Source organism: Acomys minous (assembly GCF_964271855.1).
Source record: "Acomys minous genome assembly, chromosome: 17".
Taxonomy (NCBI): Eukaryota; Metazoa; Chordata; class Mammalia; order Rodentia; family Muridae; genus Acomys; species Acomys minous.
This window is the reverse complement of record NC_140500.1, coordinates 53,223,005-53,246,861: the sequence shown is the minus strand read 5'-3', so window position 1 is coordinate 53,246,861 and position 23,857 is coordinate 53,223,005. Positions and strand designations below refer to the sequence as shown.

At 51.7% G+C, this 23,857-nt stretch overlaps 1 protein-coding gene across 2 annotated transcripts in view; it reads right to left on the bottom strand.

Moving 5' to 3' along the window:
- The window catches only part of NUP210 (nucleoporin 210), a 95,538-nt gene that overhangs the window by 11,931 nt on the left and 59,750 nt on the right, over positions 1–23,857 (bottom strand). For both annotated transcript variants that reach the window (XM_084766765.1, XM_084766766.1), the window contains exons 19-32: positions 23,537–23,641; positions 23,350–23,451; positions 17,366–17,494; positions 16,019–16,146; positions 15,770–15,905; positions 14,192–14,254; positions 13,896–14,075; positions 11,299–11,379; positions 10,085–10,216; positions 8,525–8,683; positions 6,183–6,274; positions 4,760–4,934; positions 3,393–3,568; positions 1,513–1,733 (exon numbers count right to left, since the gene is read on the bottom strand). In XM_084766765.1, the coding sequence (XP_084622891.1) occupies positions 1,513–1,733; positions 3,393–3,568; positions 4,760–4,934; positions 6,183–6,274; positions 8,525–8,683; positions 10,085–10,216; positions 11,299–11,379; positions 13,896–14,075; positions 14,192–14,254; positions 15,770–15,905; positions 16,019–16,146; positions 17,366–17,494; positions 23,350–23,451; positions 23,537–23,641 (1,879 nt within the window). The remainder of the gene's footprint in view (positions 1–1,512; positions 1,734–3,392; positions 3,569–4,759; positions 4,935–6,182; positions 6,275–8,524; positions 8,684–10,084; positions 10,217–11,298; positions 11,380–13,895; positions 14,076–14,191; positions 14,255–15,769; positions 15,906–16,018; positions 16,147–17,365; positions 17,495–23,349; positions 23,452–23,536; positions 23,642–23,857) is intronic.

Here is a 23,857-nt window from a genome sequence, read left to right as displayed (position 1 = left end):
ACATTGGCCACCTCTAAAGTGGTCCCTCCACCTTCCCAGCTCTGGCCACCTACAGCTCTTCCTCTGTACCTGTTCTCAGGGGGCACTAGCTCCCCCTACCCATATCCTCCCATCTGGAACTTGGTTTTCACATGAAGCTTTCCCAGTTCCGTGTACTGGGATGGACTGGGTGTTGTATCTCTGGGCCCTTGTCATCTCCCAGCATTATCAGTTCCTCTTTAGAAACAGCAGACCTCACTGGTGATGTGTTGATGATAAAAATGAGAAATCAGGCTGGCATGGTGGTGCACGCCTTTAATCCCAGCACTCGGGAGGCAGAGGGAAGTGGATCCCTGTGTTCGAGGCCAGCCTGGTTTACAAAGCGGGTCAAGGATAGCCAAGATAACACAGAGAACCCTGTATTGAAAAACTACAAAAAAAAAAAAATCAGTCTGGAGAGATTGAGCAATAGTTAAGAGTGCTCATTGCTGTTGCAAAGGACCCAGGCTCAGTTCCCAGGAGCAGGCAAAACACTCATACACATAAATAAACCTAATAAACAACAACAATAATAGACCAGCCCAAACCAACTGAATATTCATAAGATTGCTATTTGGATTAAATAGATAAAATTTTAAATTTACTCTGTAAGGACTCGATTTAGTAACATTTTTATAATATGTATGTTAACATATTTTAAATGCTGATCCTAGGCTCAATGCCACACAGGACAATAAACAATACAAATTCAACAACTTCCTTTTATCTGTAGCAGATAAACAGTTTTATTTCTTCCTTCCTTCCCCTACCTTCTCTTTCTTTCTTTACTCGTTTTGAGCCATGGTCTCATTGTAGGCGAGGCTAACCTGGAATTCACTGTAGTGACCAGTCTGGTTTTAAACTCATGTCAATCCCCTAGTCTCAGTCATTCCAATGCTAGGATTACAGGTATGAGCTACCACACCCAGCTGGGAAATGTAATTTCCTTTGGAAATGAACTAATTAATGAGGCTAAAGAAAAGGAACCAATCAGGAGGAAAGCAGGTGTCTGTGTATGAGTGACAGGCATGTGGGATGGGGTAGGCACTCTGTTCTGTCCAGGTGTCCCACAGCCACACTGCTTGCGTGTACCACTAGCCACACAATCTACCTGATAGCAGATGTGTTCCCTAGCTACATCAATCACATGGTAAGCATGCACTTGCCAAGGCAAGTGGGTGACATAATATACATCCAGACACTTCCCCAACAGTAGAAAAATGCTACTAGGCAGTGCTATCTATCTCAAGGCAGGGGCTGGCCGACTTTCCTCACAAACTACTAGATGGGGAACACAGAGGGCTGCATGGCCAATACAACCGCCACTGCTACCTAGCCACAAATGAACAGGCATCACCAAGTGGCAGAGTGAAGGTAGCCTTTAGGCAGTATCCTCCAAGCATCCTTTAGGTTCCATCTGTCACCTCCCGAGATGTGGTGCCAAGCACCTTCTGGGATGCCACGCCCTAGCGCGAACCGTCACATCCCTCTTACCTCCCAGGCTAATGAGAACACTAGCCAGACAGAGGATGTCACCCACCACCACAGCTCCAGACAGCTCTGGGGTGATGGCCTGTAGGACGGGTAGTGGTACGAAGTCGGAGAGGCCCGGGTGCTCCACGTCCCACACACGAAGCAGAGTCAAGCCCACACTGACTGTGCGGACGATGCAGGTGCTGTTGATGGCACCCTTGCCAATCTGCACAAAGTCATCCCTAGGGACAGGGGAGAGGAGGACTAAAGTTCAAAAGAGAAGTTGGAGCGAAAATATGGAGAACAACGCAGCCCTACCCCCGACTAAGTGACACTAGGGCTCACTGATGCCCCAGATGTGGCTCTACTGCAGGGGGTACCGCCTTGACGCCCCGCTCCTTGTCATTCTTGTGATGCGATCCACAGAACTCAGCAGTGATCTGCAGCACCATCACCCCCACACTCAGAAGGAGAGCAGAGGCCCAGGGAGGAAAACGACCCTCAGAGGACATGCAAGAAGGTGCAGGCAGCCTTTCACCGCGTGGCTGGCTAAGGACCGCTGTGCTGTGCTGTCTGTCTGGTCTTGTGAAGCAGGAGCAAAGATGGACATGGTGCATCTGCTATGGGGATCAGACAAGGCTGGCAGTGGGAAGGCACACCTGCTCAACCCTCACTGTGAAGGACGCCAGAGGCAAACCTGGAGCAGGGAGGAGTGAGGGCCATGTTGTCTGACTCTTCCCAGTCCTCCCCCATGCCTCTGATGCTGAACCTAAGCTGGTTCCTATGAGCAGGTGCTCCTGGCCACACAAGGCCAGAGTGACTTCTTTGGTATAGCAATGGTGGCCAGACCTGGGTTCTACCTCCCCCAGGGCAGACAGACAGATGTACTAAGTGCAGAGCTCCACAGCTGTCCAGAGGCCCTCAAGACCATTCTCCCTTATACCTGTCCTTCAGGGTCTAAGGCAAAGGGGACACAAGCTTTTTCAGGGCCACGGGAGGCCCAAGTTAGAATGGTAACCAACACTTAGATAGCTCAAGAAGCCCCACCCTCCGCCAAAGTGTCTCTCTCACACCTCTGTAATGTCCCAGGGCAGTGGCCATCAACCTTTAAAATCATGTGGAAATGTATCCTTAAGCACCCACAGAGGATGCTGATGCCAGACTGGGGACCACACTCTGAGAGGCACGGCTATCTAGTGGACTCTGATATTTGGCAGGCCACAGTGAAGCCTGGGTCCTCTTGTCACCCTCACACCAGGACTGAGGCTGCAGCAAGGATTAAAAAGAGCCAGACTAAGAAATCATGCTCGGAGCTAGGTAAATATGATATTCAAACCCCACTTCCTGGCTGCATAGCTCATGGCAAATGGCTTGACCTCTCTGGGCCTCTATAACAGGGCTAGGTGAGGAGCCAGAAAAGTGTAGCAGCTGGCTAGTGCACAGATGCCCAGTGACTGCAGCTTCTTTCTCATGCGCATGCAGTGTGGAGTGCATACCGTGGTCTTCTCCACCCACTAATGACAGGACCAGAGTGGCTGCAGATGCTCACATCTCCCTGTATTTCCTTTCCCAGTCACATGGAGAGCCTTCCACAAACCCTCCAGTGTCAGCTCTCAATAGCTGTGCTCTGCTTCCTGCTCATTAGGGAAGTCGTCACCTAACCACTTCCTGCCACATATAGACAGACAAAGGCCTCGGCCTTTCTCTCCCCTCACTCCCTCTGCTTCCTGATTGCACCTGCTACTTCCAGACCTGGCCTGTGTGGTGGGTGCAGCAGGCCATCCCTTTAGCCATCCTTGCACAGCATCTGCCTTTCTTTCCTCACCCCTCTGTACCTAGATATGAAATCCAGACACAACCAAGATCAGCCTCTTGGGAAATGAGGGATTCCCATGCCCTACCTGTTAGTGGCAAAATTGAGGACTGAATTGTGGGCATGGAAGACGTCTCCAGAGTTGTCGTGGAAGTGGACAGTGAAGGTCACGGTCATCCCTAGAGGCAGAGCCGCCAGTGCCTCCTTGTGCTGCGTGTGCAGGACCGGGCTCATGGAGATCCTCAGGTATGAAACAGGAGAGACCTGGAGGACACCATGCAGCTGTGGTGATATACCTGCCTGAGTGGGTCCCCATCTCGGGGACACTTAGGAGATGGGCTGACTTCAGGGTATGGAGAAGAAAGACTTTGTTTCTTAAGAGACCCCACCTAGTGACACAGCTCCCATCACCCAATACAGCTAATCAATCTCTAAAAGACCAGGTGAGCCAGGATCCATGACTGAAAACTTAGGTCATGGCAAGAACACGGTCTGGGCTGTGCCTGTGAATGTTCAGAGTTGTGGGAGAAGCACCTGAAGGAGAAGTAATGTTCACTGGACAGAGAGGGGACATCACTTGCCAGCCAGGGTGCTGATGAAGGCCAACAGTGGGCCTCTAGAGCCATCTCCGAGCCCTGTCCTCATGAATGGCAGGCAACAATTATCCCCGACCTGGCCGTCGAAGTCCAAAGCCCACTAGGCAGGCTAACTGCGGCAAGGCTGGGCTATGAAGAACACCTAGTACTTTCTGCCACTCAAAAAATAGGTGGGCAGCACCTTCCAGGCCCACTACACAAAACACAAGTTACAGTCCAGACCTGAATCAAAGCACCCAGTGACTGAGTGAGCTTTGTCTTCTAGGACTCAGGAGGTGGCTGCAATGAGACAGGGGTGCCCAAGGAGCAGGTGGAAGGCACAGAACGTCTTGTAATAAGCCCTTGAGCATGGTGGACAGAGCCCAGAGCTACTGTGTAGCCTTGAGTGACACCCTGAGTTAGTTTCCCTGCGCAAAATGAGCTGCTATGTCCTCAGAGTTGATTTGATTATCTGCACGTCTGGTACTGAGTGCACTGAGTGCGCTTCTTGCTGGAAGGAGCTGAGCAGGCCCAGGTACTGCGCTGACCTGGGCAGGCGTCCAACAGTGGGTGGTAGGAATGTCAACGGTCAGTGCAAGGAAGAACATCAGCATGCTTGCCAAAACTGCAACTCTGGGACTTTTGTGGACTTCACAGTGCCTCAGTTTCCCCTTCTATGACACAAGCTAGGTGGAATCAATAACTCTCTAGGACGTCTGGCTCCAATGGCTCAGCATCAAGCCAGGGCTGTCTGTGAGTGACTCCTGGATAAATTCCTAAGTAGAATTCCTCAGCTGGAGGGTGAGTCTACACCTGAGAGGAGAAGTGTCACCTCTGAGCGACTGCTCTTTTACCCAGACAGTGTGAAAGGCAGTCTTACCTTTACAGCTAAGATGACAGTCTGGTTGGTGCCGAAAGGCTCCTGTGCAATCACTTCAAGGGTAGACACCCCAATTCCAGAGCCGGACACCAGGAACCCCTTCTCATCGATGTGCACAACAGGAACCTTCTCAGGCCCATCCAGGACACGGTAGCTTAGAACGGCTGCACCATCCCTTTGGGAAGCAAGATGACCTGTTTTATGATGCATGGAGGGATTGGGGCGCAGGCAGGAGCCTAGCGTATTATCTTGAGATTCCACATCTGTGGCTCTGGCCACTTCTGACCTTAGTATCGCGGCTCAGCAATACCTCACACTGCCGCTATGCAGCCTGTCAGTCACCCACAGAAGCCTAAATAGAAAATTCACAACTTAGAGGAGAACAGACCATATCCAAGGGTCAACCGGCAGGAGGGGAAACCATGAGACCAGAGTTTCATCAACCACACTTTGTAAAAACCATGGTTTCTATGGCACAGCATTTTCCCTAACTGAAATGAGGCAGCCTGGGTGGAGGAATTTGTCAGGGCTTTGAGCTGTGTGGACCAAGGGCTAGCCTCTACTCGCAAGGACTACTGAGGAAGTGTTCACAGCACTTCATGTGCTCTTTAACATGGTAACCAAGGAGAGCTGTCCAGTCCCACCATGAGCTCCTGCAGGTCCCTCGCCTGTGCTAGCACCACTGAACCTCTCCAGATGAGCATAAGCAAATCAGCCTCTCCCTGAGCTTTCTTACCATCCTTCTGCTGCCTCTGAAGGCACTGTATGTCCTTCACCTCTGTGGTCACACAGCCTCACACAGCATCTGGTCCTGAGTTATTTCTGGCTGAATGAACCCTGAGTGCCTCATGCAACATGGTCGTGTGGCCCAGAGTCACCACTCACCAACTGCCGCTCAAGTGTAAGTCACATTAGGAAAGGCGTCGTCCCTGGTGAATCAGCCTTTAAAACTACATCATCGGCACTGACATGTGCTCACACCACCTGGGGACTTTGTTAAAGTGCAGCTTTTCCTCCAGGAGGCCTGGGGTGAGGGCTAAAGCTTTGCATTTTATCCTGCTCCCCAGTGCCACTGCTATTGCTAATTCATAGGCTCTACTTTAAGTGGCGAGTCTTGAAAACACAGGCATTTGAAAAATTCAACACTTCTAAGTTGGTGCTTTGGTCCCCTTTAAAGACTGAATTCAGCAGTGTTCATAAAAACGATTTTTGGCTGCAGAAGAGAGATCCACGAGGGCTATGGTGGAGCAGAGGGTGTCTGCAGGGAGAAAAGAGGGGCGCAGAAGGTGCTCTAATTCATGCACATCACCCAGAAAACTCCCTACATGCACCCAGGGCAGCTGACGACTTTGACAAATGGCTTGTCGGATGGGACCAGAGTGCAGCTCTTGTCCTCACAGAAAACAAGAGCTGAGTCACATACCTGTTTGTCTGCAGCTTTATAAACGAGTTGGGTGACATTAGTATTTGTTCTGCTTCTATTTCAGGGTTCAGCAGCCGCAGCTTTTCAAATACCTGGGAAAGAGTGAGCCATATTTCCTACCCGAGCCCAACTCACACCCAGTCTGAGCATACGCTCTCCCTCGGTGAGGGCTGGAAGGAGGCCTGAAGGCTGTGACAATGTCAGACCAAATCTGATCCCTTCCCTCACAGATGTTCTGAAGCCTTGATGGGAATCTGATCCTTTCTCCATGTAGCCCACTGCCACCTCAGTCCTTTTGTTTAAGGGCTGTTGGGTTCTAGACTGCTTCCAGCCTGGCTCAAGGTGCACCGAACTCCCAGTTTATGCTGAGACCAGATGGGCCTCCCTAGGGGTGTAAGCATCTGTCTGGGACAGTCCGGATAATCCGGATTCTGAGCAGATAGGCAGCTCTCTGAGGAGAAACAGCTCAAGTTCTCCCTTTGGCATCTCTATGCTCATCTTCTACAGGGGATCCTCATATAAAGAGTGTGGGTGCTGGTACCTGTCTCCAGGAGCTGGTCCTGAAGCAAATGGCAGTGCATCCCAAAGGGAGAATGAAAGGGGGCTTTGGCGCAGGTGCACCTGGGGCAGAATCACAGGCCATCTCCACACAGGTCCTGAGCACGGAGTGGCCTCACTGACTGACTAGGACAGTGAGAGCTGTCCTGAGACCGCACAGTGGGACCATCCACAGCAGGCTTCCCCTGCTCCCTTAGAGCATGTCCTTTTTCTTAGATGGAGGTGAACCCACTTTACCATCAACTGTGAGTACCAGCACCTTGGGAAGCGGCACCTGTTGGTGTCAGAGAGTAGTGGGACCTTGTGGTAAACTAGGAAGGCTGGGCTTTACTCATCTGATGATTCTGCCATGTGGTAAAACCATACTGGCAACAAATAAAACACATCTTTTTGGGCTGTCCAGGAGGGGCGTGAACCTTTCTTTCTTTCTCCTGGTAGTTGGGATACCTTCAGTCTTTCTTTGCAGCCTATAAGGGTTCAGGGTTACAGAATCCCAGATCAGCAGCAAGATGCCCTTGAAGCAAAACACCTTTTCCAGAGGCAAGTTATCAACTCCTCTATTAGTGGTGTGTGTTTGCGCGTGTGCCTATGAGGGTGTTTCTGTGTAGGTTCATGCATGTGTTGGTGCAGAGGTCCGAGGTCATCTTCAAGTGCTACTTCTTAGGCACCATCAACCTTTTTTTTTTTTTTTTTTTTTTTTTTTAAGGCAGAGACTCTCACTGGCCTGGGTCTTGCAGATTCAGAGGGTGGTCAGCAAGTCCTAGGGATTCCCCCATCTTCACCTCCCCAGTACTGAAATTACAACCACAGCTGCCACTCTAGGCTTAACATTTTTTTTGTCGTAACGTCCTACCCGCATGTACGTATGTGTACTACATGTGTGTCTGGTGCCCACAAAGGTCAGAAGAGGGCATCAGATCTCCTGTAACTGGAGTTGCGGATAGTTATTAATCACCATGTGGGTGCCGGGAACTGAACCTTTGTCTCTCTAGGCCCACACTTGGCTAAGGATCGATCTCAGGCCCCCATACTTGCAGAGTAAGCACTTTACTGACTGAGCTATTTCTCCAGCCCAACTCCCTTGCTTTACAGGGCCGAGAAGTACAAAGTCTCTCATCCAGAAACATGAGGGAAAGGTCTAAGAGAGAGATGGGAGCAGCAGGCTCAGTCAGGGAATTCTCTGGGCCAGACTGAGTTGGTCTCAGTGTTGGCCAAAGGCCCTCCTCCTTCTCTACAGGACAGAACACAGTTCCTCCAACCCCGTGTGCCCTTGGCTCTGTCCCCTTGGCTTCTGGTTCATTCACAGGTGGCCTGCCTGGTGGGCTCCATGTGAACAGTGGACGCGTCAGTGCCAGAAAGGGGGAGAAGCAAGCCTGCCTCTGTTAGGAAGTCTAGGCATGATTGTTAAATAGAAGCACATGATTGAAACTCAGACATGATGGGCTTCTGTCCCTATCAGCAGTCCCTAAGACCAGATACTCCCAGGCCTAAGAGTAGGCTGCGTTTCTGGAACGCTTCAAGATGCTGCCGACCTCCAGGCCTCTGCACAGGCTATTGACAAGCCAAACCCTCTTTGGAGCTGAAGTCAGCCCCCATCTCTGCCTCCCCTGGTACCTCTACACACCCTGCTCTCCATCTGCCTCCCTCCCTCATCACCACATAGGGTGAATGTCTCCAATTCCTCAGCAATCTAAGTGGCCCTCAGGGTTAGGGTGGAATAAGGCCCCTATCAGGCCACTGGTACCCCCTTCCTTCCATGCAGCTCTCACCAACCCGCCCCTTACCTGAATTTGGATCTCATCTGAGAGCTCCTTGCCGAGGCCACGCAGCTGCCCAGCTGTGGGGTCCAGAGCTTTGACCACCACCCGCAGTCCAGTCCGACCTTTCACCCGGCCGTGTACATTCATGGCAAAGTTGTACTGAGGAGGGAGCCGGATTGACACCTGGGAAAGACATCATGTGTGTTTCCAAGGAAGGGGCCTGGGGCCCCAGCATACCTAGAAGGTGACAGGTAAACACACTGGCCCCAGATAAGTATTTGACTTTTTTCAAAGTCTTGCTGCTAGGGTCAGATGGAAAAAGCCAGAGTGGAACAGACAGTGTTCTTTCAGCACCATGAGCGACATTTCACCATGTGGGGCTGCTTAGAAAACTCCCTTCACACAAGAGCCACTGTCTTTAGAGCAGCATGTCCCAAGCCTTCTGTGAAAACAGTATGTCAGGAGTCACCCAGAGGCATGCTGGGCCATGCAGGGTTTCTTGCAGAGCCATTATTACAGGGTATCTGAATAATCACACTGCTAGTGGCTCATTGAAACAATCTGGGGAATATCCTGGCATGGGCCCCATGTTGTGTAAGCCTGGGTAGCTGGGAAATCCTTCCCCTGGTTTCAGCCTTCTCCTGCCGCCAGCTCCACCATCTATGACAAAGAGCAGAAGGGGTCTTCTAAAGCAACCTCACCCAGGACACTATAACCAAGGATGATGTGGCCAGAGCCTGGAACCATAGGAGCCAGCACGCTGTTCAGTTCTCCCTAGCTCAGGGAGCCCCAGGCAAGTCCTTCCCTGTCCATGGGCTTTAATTCAAAGTCTGCCCTGTGCAGCCCCAAGGTCTCAGGGGCGGCTGGGAAGAGGGCTGATGGACAGTGGTTTACCTTGAACTAAACCAGAGCAAAGACCCAGGGCTGCCTGGCACCATGACAAAAAACAGGAGCAAAGTTAGAGTCTACCCAAGAACCTTCTGGAACTTGGGTGACATTCCTGCAAAGTCAGTAATCTTGCTGCTTTCTGTTGTTAATAGTCACCTGCAGCTGTAGTTTGGCTATGGTTGGCCCCCCCACAAGGGTTCTTATATTATAAATTTGGGCACCAGAGGTAATGGAGCCAATGTAGATAGGGTCAGAGCAAGGTGACTGCTGTTGTGGTGGGCACTCATCATAGACTTCGAGGGATTCCTGTTAATCCCTAAGAGTAGGTACACACACGGGGGTGGGGGTGGGGGGAGTGCTGTGTCAGACTCTCCCCAAGCCCTGGCTTCCTGTTTCATCACACCATCTCTCTCTCCAGATCTCATACCATAACACCAACTCCCATGCTGTGATGTGACCAACTGGCCTTCACCAGGGCAGTGCTAATACTGGTGCTATGCTATAAAACTCTCCAGGCTAAGAATGAAATAGACTCCTCTTCTCCATAAAGTATCCCGCCTCTGGTATTTTGTTTGGAAACAACAGAACAGAACAGAACAGCAATCAATATGTAGACTCCTGTGGGGCAATGTGGTAGGACCCTAACCCAGGAGGGATGCTGACTCAGGCAGGAAGTTGGGATTTCTGGGTGATTACCTCATGGTGCCGCCCTCGGAGGTCCAGGACATCCCGCTTGGTCACAGACCAGTGGAAAGTCAGGCCTGGCACAGCATTGCCAAAGGAGAAAGGGCTCTGGTTGCTGGTGATCCCGGTGACGTAAACAGGCATCTGAGGGGAAGCAAGCCCTGTAATGCTGGTTCCAGCATGGGTACCTCACTCCCCCACATCTCCATCCCCACTGGCCCCAAAGCTTTCCTGGCTCCCTTATGCAGTGGGAACTGTGCCCTGGTCTTTCTTAACCTGACAAAGGCAAGGCAGAGGACGAGGAAGTCTGACACAATGCAAACAACATACATAGGTAAGGTTAACCCCCAACCTTGTCACTGTCACAGGGGGTTGTGCAAGTAAGGTTCCTTTCTGGAATGGGCCCTGGAGCTCTAGGGTGCCCTATCTGTCTTACAATACAACACACTGCCTCATGCCCTCAGGCAGGCATCTCTCCTGCTCTTGGGGATGGACACAATGGATGGAGCACATCAACCTGTCTGCCAAGTGCCTGCTGTCTGGTGAGAGTAATGTGGCCAGCAGCCAGGAAAGGACACCAAGCCAGGTTGCCTCAGTCATGCACCAAAACAGCGCAGAAAAGACTGAGTCCATCAGGGACACTCACGGACTTTTCCTCGTCTTTATTACCCGTGCAATATGGCCTGACAGCCACACAGAAGCACTTACAGCATATCAGATGCTGTAAGTCACCCAGGTATAACTGAAAGCACTCAGAGGAGATGGAAGAGAGTGTCACTCCGTCGTCCTTAGGAGACTCACATGTCCCCAGATACCATAAAGAACCACACCCAGCTGTGTGACCCTGGACAGAATCCCACCTTCTGCCCATCTGTGTCATGAGCCAAACCCACCTCGAGTACTACTATGATCACCCAATGGCGCATACACTGTGGAGCAAGAGCCACAGACCAGGGATCTACCGTGCCAGGCTAGGTGTCAACCTCGCTGCTGAAAGGCAGTAGCTTTAGGAACAAGCAGGTGTCAGTAAGGAAGGCCACAAACATGGAGCTTGAGGGAGAGTGTGAAGCCTGTGCTGCAAGTGATCTGAGCCCCACAGATCAACATGCTCCACAGATGAAGGGTAGAGACGGTTCCCTCACAAGGCATGGTGCTCCAGCAGGCCTATTAAGAGCCTGAGCCCAGAGCCTAAGGCCTCCTGACCCCCCATCAGGCTCCCACCTCACCTGGGTCCCGGTCCTCATTCGTGTGATCGGGGCACGGATCCTCACTGCCTGGAGCTGCAGCACCTCTACTTCCACGTGGTCCTAGAAGAGAGCTGGGGTTCAGGCTATCTGGGGTGTTGCGAACCCTCCAGGGGAAGGAGGCATCTGTCTAGATACAGGGCACCAGCAGCATACTCATTCGCTTGAGGAAGTCTTGCTTTGGAGATGGCTTACTCCATGGGACCAGTCTTTTCTTTCCCTACAGCCTGGGAGTCTAAGCTTTGTCCTGGGCCTGCAGCTTGATCCTGCAGGTTAGCATCATAGGCTGCGGGCCACGAGCTGGATTCATTCTTCTCTAGGCTGGGTGGACCTCTCAGGATAGGCCTCCGACACTCCCAACTTCATACTCAGCCTATCTGCCTTTCGGACTCACCAGGATACGAGGATGAACAGAGGAGCCAGGCCATCTATGATAGACAGCAGCAAGTGTTATACTTCCCTTTATCCTTAGCTCCATACACCAGCTAATCTGACCAACTTCGCTGGCTTCTTCAGATGCTGCTAACTAATAGGAGACTTGGGCTAATAAGTGTTTTAGCCCCTGGACACTGCACATGTGGAGCCCACACTCCTTCTCTGCTGTGGTGGTTTGGTGAGAATGGCTTCCACGGTTCCCTGTATTTGGTTGCTTGGCCCCCAGTTGGTGGAACTGTTTGGGAAGGACTAGGAGGCGTGGCCCTGTTGGAGGAGGCGTGTCACTGTGGGTGGACCTTCAGGTTGCTAAGGACCATTCCATTTTCAGTCTCTTGCTCTTGGCCTCATGGTTGTGGCTGGCATGTAAGCTCTCAGTTACTACTCCAGCACCATGTCTGCCTGCCTGCCATGTTCCCCGTCACGATGAAGACGGACTCACACTCTTGAAAATTAACCAAACCTCCAATTCTTTTAAGGGCTGCCTTGGTCATGGTGTTTCGTCACGGAAATAGAAAAGTAACTAAGATGTGGACCTAGTGCCATTTTAGGCAACAGCTTGCTTCATAGGAGGGGCCCAGCAAGTCCTTTTCTCTGAACTTTCTCACTGTTCAGTTCCAGCTGTTTCTGGGCCACTTGTTGGCCTTGGGAGGCTAGTGTGTTCCAGATTAGACAGATGGAGCCAGCAGCATCTGATAGAATCATATGCCCAGGCTGAGCCTCTCAGAATAGTTGGGGACACAACCCCAACACCCTGCCAAGGACTATGATGGGAGACAGGTGAAGGAGAGGGCCCAGCAAGATGAGACCAGCGAGAAGGCACAGCTGGGAGTGCCGGGGCAAGAGTACAGAGAAGGGCCATGGGGAGGGCCAGCACTTCTGCTTGATGGGTGGAGAAAAGAAGAGCCTGTTTCTGAAGCCGGTCTTTTCTACGGAGGCAACAGAGCAGGGGTCTTCCAGGGGTCTTCCATTTTACTCTCTGGGATGCCTGCCTGAGCCCAGGCCCCACCTGGCTCACTGCTTCCTTGTGATCTCCACAAAAATCGATACACCGAATTGGGATGGCTGCCTCTGCCATTCAAAAAGACTTTGTGGTTTAACTTGGATTCTTGGAGGCAGATACTGAAACTGCTAGAAAAGGGACCCAATCAATGAACTCAATGTTGGATCAAAGTCAGCCTCAGGGTACCAGGATTACTAGGCCCATGGGGGTGGCCATTCATCAGGCCCCTAGGCATGTGCTTAGAAGCTCCCAGTGTAGAGAGTTGCACAGGCTGCCCACAAGGGACCTCCTAGAGGGATGGGGTGACCGACCGAGACTTGAATAAACTACTTGTCACTGCACACAACAAGAGCCCTCCTGTGAGCAGAACCACAGGAGCCTTCCAAGATGCCTGTGTGAGCCTCTGTGGCAAAGGAGGTGGTGGTAGGGAATCCAGATACACTCTGGTTTTATCTTCAGGCCTTCCTGGGAGTATACATGATCCCCACTGCAATCGTGAAAGGGAAGTTGTCAGTCTTTGAAAACTTGACTTTCACCTGCTGTCAGCAATCCCACTGGTGTGGGTCAGGGAAAGCCTCCAGGGGAAGACAACTGCCTCAACTGAGGCCCCAGCTGGCTATTAAAAAAAAAAAAGCCGGGCATAGTGGCGCACACCTTTAATCCCAGCACTCAGGAGGCAGAGGTAGGTGGACCACTGTGAGTTCGAGGCCAGCTGGTCTACAAAGTGAGTCTAGGACAGCCAAGGCTACACAGAGAAACCCTGTCTCGAAAAACAACAAACAAACAAACAAGCAAACCCTTCAAGGAGCCTAGGCAGCCAGACCCCTTCAATCTCATCACCACCTGCTCAGGACCCACTGTCAGCAGTGCAGCAAAGGATCCAGAACCCTGACCTCAGGCAGTCCTGGGCCATGGCTCAGAACCACTACGATAGCCACTAGCAGGTTTGTCATACAATTCATCTGTGAAGAAGGAGGGCAGCAAAACAAACCAAAGTACCGAGGTCAGTGTTCCCCAGCACAAGTACCCTCGTTACATACCACAGAGCCCGCCCGACTGGAGACACCAGGAATCCTATCCCAGAGAGCAGCTGCAAGAACCCAGCAGTTATCCGAGAGCCAGTTACCAACAGCACATGTGATACCTGAGAGACTATGATGACCTTGCCAGTCTCAGCGTCCACGGCCTGCACAACCCCCAGCACAGAACTGTTGCCGACTGTGAGGCCACGCACCAGCCCAGCGCTGCTCACTGCTGCCACACTTTCATTGTTGATGGAGAACAGGATGTTAGACTGAGGCTGTGGGCCACCCTCGGAGGTGATCTGAGAAGTGAGAAACAGTGGCTTTGTCAGCATCTGCCATGCTGGAGAGCCCTCATGTCCCACTCAGGTGAGGATGCTAACAGTGAAAGCTTGTGTAGACCCACAATGGCTCCTACCTGCATCATGGCTCCAATAATCAGTGTTACCTTCCTGGGTATCAACCTGAATGGAGGGAAGACCTGGATGTGAAGAAAGAGAGAAGGGACTGGCATCTGTAAACTGACATTGGCTGCTCATGACTGCGCTGAACAAGGAGTATGAACATCCCTCTCAGCTGAGGGTAACTGGCAGGGGCTGGGGAAGCCTATGGCCACAGAAATAAGGATCTCTCTCTCTCTCTCTCTCTCTCTCTCTCTCTCTCTCTCTCTCTCTCTCTCTCTCTCTCTCTCTCGGCAGTGCTGGGGAAGTCTATGGCCACAGAAATAAGGATCTCTCTCTCTCTCTCTCTCTCTCTCTCTCTCTCTGTCTCTCTCTCTTTCTCTCTCAGTGCAGGTCTCCATGTGTGGGCCCCATGCAGCAGCACTTCCTGGTGGGGTTCTGAAGACACACCAGGAACTTTCTGGTCTTATCTACCTGAGACCTATGGAGGCAGAGGCAGGACCCTGTGATGTGAGGCCCGACAAGTCCTCTGGTCATTGAGACTATCTCTCTAAGTTGTGACTGGCTCTCGTCACCAGCATCCTGACTCCTCTTTGAAGAAGTAGGCCCCTGGCACTACTGAAAGCAAACTGTCTTGGGATGGAGCTCTACCTCAGCAGCCGCACCATTTCCCCGCAAGAAGAAGGGCTCAGGAGCAGTCAGCAGCCAAGGTGGATACCACAGCTCTGGAGCATCCTTGCCCCACAGCCCCCACAAGTTCCTGCTTGTCAAACACGTAAGAAGTGCTTCAAGGAGAGCGTGGAGACGGCTCAGCGCTGAGAATTAGTCTTGGTTGGGCTGCGCTATTTATAGGCAGCAGCGAATTCCTCACCGCCAGTAGGAGGAAGGCACACTTCCATCTGGAGGCACAAACCGCCTCCGTCCCACTTCTGAAGGCAGATCAATGAAGCCTGCTACCCCTGTGTGGCTGGGGCAGCAGAAGATGGTGCTGTTGCTGCTGCCAGTGGGTATCTGGGGGATTCTTGGGTAAGGTGGCATGACCCTGGCTTCTCTGACCTCTGCCTACAGTGGGGTACCTGTGAAAACCTAGATGCAGGATAGCCTACATCACACTGAGAGTGTGTAGGGGCCTTAGAGCTCAGCTGCTCCTGTTGAATAACACGCCATAGGAAGCCCTTTCCCACCCTTCTACCTGACAAGGCCTGGCAGGTGTTCGTGACCCTCCTGGACCTGGGCTAAGGCTCAGAACCGACTGCAGGAGTTAGCGCTACACAAGCTAAAAATCAGTCTACGGCTTCAGGGAAGATTCTCAGCCTGTCCCTTTGGCATGGGACAAAGCACAGTGTTTCTCTGAACTGCCTGGGCCCCTGTGCCACAGAAGGAAGTCAACATCTCATGCTCCCTCTGGCTCTGCATCTAATTGCTGCCATCCACATACTCGGGAGCTGGTGACTATGCCTTCTGCTCACTGCACATGATAAGGCACAGATTTCAACGTAGCCTCTCCTTGTAGCTGAAATCCTAGCCTGTCCTGTCACCATAAAGACTCGCCCAACCAAGATGCAGCCCACACAGAGCAAAAGGAGCAGAACTACCTCGATCTGCTGTGGGGTGGAGCTGACTCTCTGCCCAGATTTGTCCGTCACGCTTGCAGACAGGCTGGTCTGGCCAATGGCCACACCATGCACGAGGAATGTGGCCGTGTAGCTGTCCAGAGCCTCATCCAGACTCCTGGGATAGAAAGACACATGGCATTCCTCCTCCAGGAAGAGCTGCTTGAGAGGCTGCAGTGGGAATCAGCCCTATCCCAGGACACCCTCCTCCCGGCTCCCGTGAGGACTCACACCAGCTTGATTATCTGGGAGGCGGCTCGCAGCTTGAGGTCCATGAAGGTGAAGTACTTGGCCAGGAAAGGTTTCTTGTAGAAGTCCAGCACGCGGACATAGGCCTTGACTGCCTTCCCGATCTCCACCTAAAGCACAGGCTCAGGTGGCCTCTCAGTGATCACTCCCCCCAATGTGTAGCACCCAAGGCTTTCAGAGACAGCATCACCAAACTCCAGCTCAGAGCTTGGGAACTGGGGGCGGGGGTTGGGGGTGGGGATGGGGGCCGGTCACCCAGAATGACCGCTGGGCTTGGCGAGTTAATGAGTGAAAAATGATGAGTTTATAGTATTCGGGGGCTAGAGAGTGGGAGGCTTGGCTACAGCATGAGGCTTGGACTCTGCTCTCCACTTGTGGGCAGCCAATGGAATTTAGGGAGACAGGACGCAGCTTAGAGCAGCAGGGCCACAGAGGCGCTCAGTGCCTGATCCGTGCGATGTATCGGCAGGCATTTAGGAAAGGAGGACCTGGAGAGCCTACTGAAGAGGGATCTAGTGAGCAAGCTGCAGGGAAGCTGGCTGTGGTGGCACTCAGGAGGGGTTAGAGGTCAGCTTGAGATACACAGCCAACCTGTCTCCATAAGAGGGTGCTAGGGAATATGTGAGGCTGGGTGATAGAATCTTAGCTCTTGAGCTAACGATGCTTTTAGCTATGAAGCTTACGCTGCCTGAACATCCCTCTTTTAACAACTAGCCTTTTCATCAGCACAGGCAAACAGGAAAGCTGGGTGGAAAGCTCTGGAAGCCTTGCTCCAGCCACCTCAGCTCTAAATCAGATTCCCGTTCATACAGAAGGGAAACCGAGGCCTGTTGTTTATTCACATCCCTGGAGCTCGTGGCACTACTGAGCTTTACTCATCTGTCCCCCAAATTCCTCATCCTACATTCTGGGGTGAAACTCCATGCTCAGCAAGGTGTATGGCAGGCTGGTGAATAACCTATGTGAGCCGGAGGACATGTATTCCCAAGGCAAGGCTAATTCAGTCAATCCTGCAGACAGGAGTTACTGCCAAGCTCTGCTGATGACAACTGGGATGAAGAAATACAGCAGGGACGCCAGCCTGCGTTGTCCACAGACGCACAGGAGTCATCAGAGATGGTAACCTAAGTTCAGTCACTCTGGAGGGGACCGAGGTGGGCAGGACCCAGGAAGAAAAGCAAGGGACATGAGGAACCCCCCCCCCCCAACCAGGACACACTGCCCCTGCTTTACGTGCATCAGCAGAGAGGGAACCCCCCCCCCAGGACACACTGCCCCTGCTTTACGTGCATCTGCAAGGGGGGGCCATTCAGAGAAGCATCTACTGACCTTGTCCACCACTCGGACATAGAGCTCCTGAATGTCAGAGACATGAATGATGGCCTTTGCTGGGGTTGGGAAGGCCAGGCACAAGTCATGGACCATGACAGTTGATGAGCCTGGGAGCAGAGGGTGTACCTGTGAAACAGAGGTGGACAGGGTCACAAGACTGCAGGTCCCACCTCTGCTTAAGGGGTCATTAGCAGTATCTTGCCTCCTGAGATGCCAATTCCCGGGAACTATCTGACCAGAACTTCAAAGAAGTGGGCACAGAAGATCCTCTGCCACCTCTCCTCTGGCACCCCAGCAGCCAGCGCATGAACTGCAGAGGGGGTATTACTGCTAGGGGACCTCAGGCAGCATTCATGTCAACTTTATGCATTCTACAAAAAGAGGGGGAAGTTGACCAAAGTACGATAGATGAGAATACACACGGTAACCTGGAGCCAGAAGATCCAAGCCCAGGCTGGTCTGGCAAGGTGGCTCTAATAACAACAGACACCCCTCGGAGTCTCATGTGAAGCTGCAAGTCAGAAGCTGGTAGCACTGGGGGCAGCTGCTTCCAAAGGAAGCTCATGTTTGAACTCACAGCATAAGAGACCTGAGAACAGACCACCCAGGTCACCCAGTCCTGGGCTCCAGGGGGCCTGCCCATCTCTGCAACCCAGCTGGGCTTAAAGTCATGACCAACTAAGAAGTCCTAGGTGAATGAACAAACACAGGCTTGAATTTCCTAGTCTTTCAGCTCCCACAGCACCCCTTTACCCTTCCTCGACACACAGCCCCAGGGACTCTCCTAAGCAACTGCAGCTCCAAGCACTGGCCAAGCTGCAGTGGCTCCTCAGAGGAGACATCTGACTATCAAACACGGACTTGTCACAACATGTCCCCTAGGGGTGTGTGTGTGTGTGTGTGTTTCAGCTGGGTGGCTTCTTAGACTGAGCAGGCAGGGGCAGGGTGAGGAGCCTGTAACTGGCTTTGCAATTACATCGTCATTTTAGTGGGGCTTGTGGGTATAAATGCATTCAGCAAGCAGCTCAGCTTTTGCAGAGCTGGAGTTCTAAGACCAAGAATCTGTGTGTGGGTGGGGGGTCATGCGGGCAAGGGTGGGGGGAGATACAGGTTCTCCACCAAAAGGGAAATAACCAACTTTCTGCCTCTTCCTCTAGCCCTCAGCCGCTGGCTCCAATTTCAAGCCTCACTTCCCTCACTGGATAGGCGTGATCTTCCCTCCACTGGCTGACTTCCCCTCATCACTGTTTGGGATTTTTCAGCTTGCCTGTACCCTTCCATGCAGGCCTCGGTCTTCCAGAACACTTGACACAGAGTCTGAGGTCTGGCCCACACAGCTCTGAGCAAACTAGCTTGGTTAAGAATGACACATTCTGAAGGACTCTGCAGAGACCGCAGATCCTGTGGACTCTAGTCCAACAGCTTCAAGGCACAGAAGAACAAAGCACGCCTCAAAGGGGAGCCTGAAGGGGAGCTGGAGACCCTACCTAAGTACCTCAGTTTCCCCACTCGGGGCGCTGCCTCCTTCACAGGGAAACAGGGCCTGCAGCATCCAGGACAGGAGCAAAGGCGAGGAGAGGGGCCAACAGGGAAAGGCTAAGCTGAGCGAGGCCTAAGCCCATAGGTAGCTAGGGGTAGATAAAATTGGAAAGCTGGGCCAAGCTGCTACATGTAGGTGTAACTGAGCTCCAGGGCACATCCAAGCAGATGAGGTGTGCCTGGTTTATTTAATAGGATGGCTTAAAGTAGATTAACAAAGATCCCAGGACGGGAAACATACGCACATTCCGAAATGATGGCTGTGGGATTTGAGCTGTTGCTATTAGCCAGCCTGGCATTAAATATGGGTGGAGAAGCTCCCAGTCATCTGGCTTTGCTGTGGTAGTCATTACATTTCCCCTAAAGAAAGCTCATGCAAAATTGCAGGGAGGAACAAACACCTCTGCGAACATGACCCGGGCCTTGGTCTGACGCTCATGCCGAAGCTGCTGCTGTCAGGAGCTGGCATGTCCTCTATAACCTGAGCAAATTACATGGTGCACACACAGCCGACAGACCCACGTGGGCAATGCAGGCGTGAGTGGGCTTTTTCGTTTTCGTTTTTCCCCCTCCGTCCTTCAGAAAAAAAATCACTTTGCACATTTTAAACAAAGGCATAAAATGGCAGTGGGAAATCAATTCCTCTTCCGCTTGGCTTCCCGGAGGACGGACTCTCAGCCACCTTCCGGATGACAAAGCGGGGAGGACAATGCCAGGCTGCATGTGTGGAAGTGGCGTAGTCCAGCCTGCTCTGCTCCTGGACTCACTTCAGCCTGCTTTCCCTGTAACAAAGCTTTGAGTCCAGCACATGAGGTCACTCTGAAGACAAAGAAACAGCATGAAGGGCAGGAGAGAGAGCTGACCACTCACTGGTAGCCACACGGGGACCCTGGACCACTCCTCACTAGACTGTGTAGCTGGGTCACCACACGCTTCTTGATGGACATTCAAGAACACCGAGACGAGGCAGTGTGGGTGTCTGGAATAAGTTCACATTTCTGAGTGTTGACAGTGCCACTGAGAATATCATCAAGAACTGAGCCCAAGGCAAAGTCCTGTCATCAATTTGGAGATGATGAATGCATTACCACTCATTAAGAAAACAGTATGGCCTATGAGCTCACCAGCCCCGCCTTCCCGGGCCCCATTCACACTTCAAAGTTGTGGTGGCAGGTGACATTTTCAGATGAATAAAGACCTTAGTAATATTTCTGACCATCACTGGGGCCATTAACTTCTCTCACTTCTGATGTGCTCGTCAACGCCGTGAAGCAGGCCAAGCTAGCATGTAAAAGGACTGGGACCTCTATCTTCTGTCTCTCACCCCGCCATCACAGGGATGCCGAGGGATGCTCACATGAAAACCACAGCTAGCTAGTTGTCAACCTGAATAAAACTTCACACTGTGGTCAACTCTGACAGTTCCCCAAGGGTGAGAATGGGCAAGGAACCACACCATCCACAGCCAGCCTCACAGAAGATGCGGGACACCTGACTTCAAGCCAAACGACCTCCTACCAACTCCTCCCCGGTGTGTTTCTGCGTATGTCCCTGGGCATCCTGGAGATAGAAAAGCACTGCTGCGGCTTACCAGAGCAGAGCCTGTGAGCCTCACTCCTTGTTACTGCAGTACTCTGCCCTAAAGTTTTCTCAAATGAACACAGCAAAAGAAAGTGTCAAGTGCTCAGGGCACACCAAGCTCTCAGTGACAGGCTGAGCTCAGAAGAATCATGAAATATGAGGACTGTTGAGAAGGAAGAAACTCTAAGTTTAAATCAGGTAAACACTCTTCTGTGCAGGCCAGCCAAAAATAAAATAAAGGCCCCTTGCTGAGGTTTCTGGGGGCTGTGTGAGCAAAGCTAATCAGCCCTGCACAGCCTGGAGTTCATTGTGTGGGCATGAAAACCTCCACCACAGCCTGCTGTATGCATCACACACTCACATCTCTCCCAAAGACACTGAGAAGCCAACTACACACATACAGGAGCCACCGTGGAGCCTCAGCTGCCTATCAGTAGGGAAGAAGGAAGCATTGTCTAAGGAGCTACGTGAGACCGGCTGTGGGCTTTCTTGTCTGCGAAGAAGAGAAATGAGAATGCTGCTAATTAGCAGCTGCAAAATGCCAAAGAAATGTGCAAATGTGTCCTTCAGAGACAGGCCTCTGAAGGAAGCTGGGAGCACCCGTCACAGCCCATCAACACTCTGAAAGATCCTGCAGGTTCCGGAGGAGAAGGAGAAGGAGAAGGAGATAGGACCCGATTTCCCCTTGAAGCAGTTGGAGGAGAACGCAGAGACCCAAGGTCAGTGTTCCACAGAGCCCGCCGGGACAGAAGCCACACTCAGGAGGCCTGCCTCCAAAATGCTCCTTCCCAGGGTGCCAGACTGGCCATGGGACAGAATGGCTGCAGCCCACTGTGACCCTGTGAAGATTGTGGAGGGGCACTGATAGCCACACAGAGGGTAACCCCAGATGACAGTGTCTGAAGGAGCTCAGAGGTACTCTAGAGGAAACTGCAGTGCTGGAATCCTTGGGTCTCTCAGACAAAGGTTCCAGCTTCAATTTGAATACCTCCAGATATGGTGCGCTCACTACCCACACACAGAGCAGAGGCCAAAAGTGACTCTCAAGAGCACTTGCTCCTGGATGAAAGGTCTTTCTTCTCGCCATAGGTTTACCCTCAGCTTACTCAAGAAGGGCAGCCTAAAAGGAACTGTTGTTGGTTGCTGTGGCAACAGACATATCTCTCCTGATTTCAAATTCCCTCTTTGATAGTGGGAAGTTATTTTTAATCTCTAGAACACAAAGATAAGGTATGTTTCCAGATGTGTGGATGAATTTCAACTAAAGCTTTTCCTTCTAGTGTCAAGCTTTGACAAGGCACAATCAGACCCAGGGCTGTGCAATTATTCCTTCTTTTATAAAGGGAACAAATGAAAATGCTTGGGAAAAGTACGGGTATCACACCTACAGCTCCAGTTACTCAGAAGCCTGAGGTGGGAGGAGTACTTGAGTCGAGAAAGTCAAGGTCAAGAAATGTAGGAAGACCCCAGGGTCTTAAAAAAGCTGAGCTAGGTACCACGGTGTGCATCTGTAATCCCAGCACTTGGGGAGGCAGAGGCAAGCGGATATCTGTGAGTTCAAGGCCAGCCTGGTCTACAAAGCAAGTCCAGGACAGCCACAGCTACACAGAGAAACCCTGTCTTGAAAATACCATAAAGAAATAGACAGGCAGGTAGATACACAGGCTGGAGAGAGGGCTCGTTGGTGAAGAGACTGGCTGCTCTTCCAGAGGACAGAGGTTCTATTCTCACCAGCCACATGGTAGCTCAAAGCACCTGCCACTCCAGCTCTAGGGGATTTGACGCCCTCCTCTGGCTTCTGCAGGCACTGCATGCATGTGGTGCATACATACATGCAGGCAAAACACTCACGCACTAGACTGAAAAAACAAAAAACCAAAACTTTAGAAGCAGAGTTTGGGCTCAGAGGTGTCTGCTGGCAAAGCCCTAGCTGGCATGTGCTGACACAGTGTGGGTGGGTGTCACTCTGGACCTCCTTTCAGGAAGAACTTTCCATTGAATGACTGCATAGACACCCCAACAGACACATATGGGGACATATAGAACAGTTCTCTGTTTCCATTCTTTGGCTCTACTACGAAAAGAACATTTAGGGGCTGGAGAGACAGCTCAGTGGTTAAGAGCATGGCCTGGCTGTTCTTCCAGACGATCTGGGCTCTGTTCCCAACACCCACATGGCCTTTCATAACCAGCTCCAACTCCAGTTCCAGGTGATAGGTCGCCCTCTTCTGGCCTCTGCGGGCACTGCAAGTACTTGGTACACATGCATGCTGACAAATGCTCATACACATAAAATAAAACTAAATCATTGAAAAGAAAAAAAAAAAAAGAGCCTAAAGAGCTCTCTCTAATCCTGTGTAATAAAAGGGGGGCTAAAGGTACAGGTAAGGTAACTGCAGACTACACAACAATGTGACAAGAAAGAGCGACTCGGAGCATGAGGAAACCAGGGTGCTCTATTCTTTCATGCCAGAGGTCCGACCAGGTCCTTGTCTGCAGGAGTGGGAGAGGGTGAAGCTGAGCACTACATAGCTGTAGGAGACGGTGAAGAGAGTACTGGAGATGCTTTGAAGTGCAAGTTTCTTAGGGTTACCACAAAGCCGCTTATGTAATAAAATAATAATTAAAAGACGAACCGGAAGATTGATTGAAAGGAAAGAATTAGGTAATTAACAGCGCGGGTAATTGTAGATACGGAAGAGAAAGCGCAGAGGTGGTGGCACGGGAACGGCAGAGGCTCCCGAGCAACTCAGAATCTCAAGGCCCTGCTCAGTACACGGTGGGTGTTATTAAGTGCCTGCTTACTTACTGGAATAACGCCAACCTGACTACACAGCTGGGACCCCAATGCCCAAGCTTACCATAGCCACGCCTCGGGCATCCTGGTAGGCCACCTTGATGATGTCCGGGGTGCTTGTGTTGAGGAAGAAGTAACCAGAACCTTCTGTAATGTGCAGTTCTACCTGGAGGGAGATGTGGGGATGGGAGTGGTCGGGAGCACAGCGCGCACGGAACCTTGCGTGGAAGAGGGGGGAAGGGTCATCGTACCTGGACACCAGGGTGGTTATAGATGGTCATTTCTTCTGGGCTGACCCTCACATCCTCTACAAGAATAAGCTCGATGGAGGCAGACACAGGTACGAGAGGGTCATGCTGAAAGAGAAAAGACAACACTGTCAGACCCAGAAGAGCACAGACAACACCAGCTATCTCCGAGGAGAGCTGGGCTGGATGCTCCAGGTAATGGCCTCGTTCCAGGAAAAGAAGCTTCAAGCAATATCAGGACCCAGGGGAGGCCTGAAAGGCAGAGCGCCTCAGAGAGGTTAGAACCGTATGTAAAGGTCTTAAAAGGGCATTTGTCGGGTACAA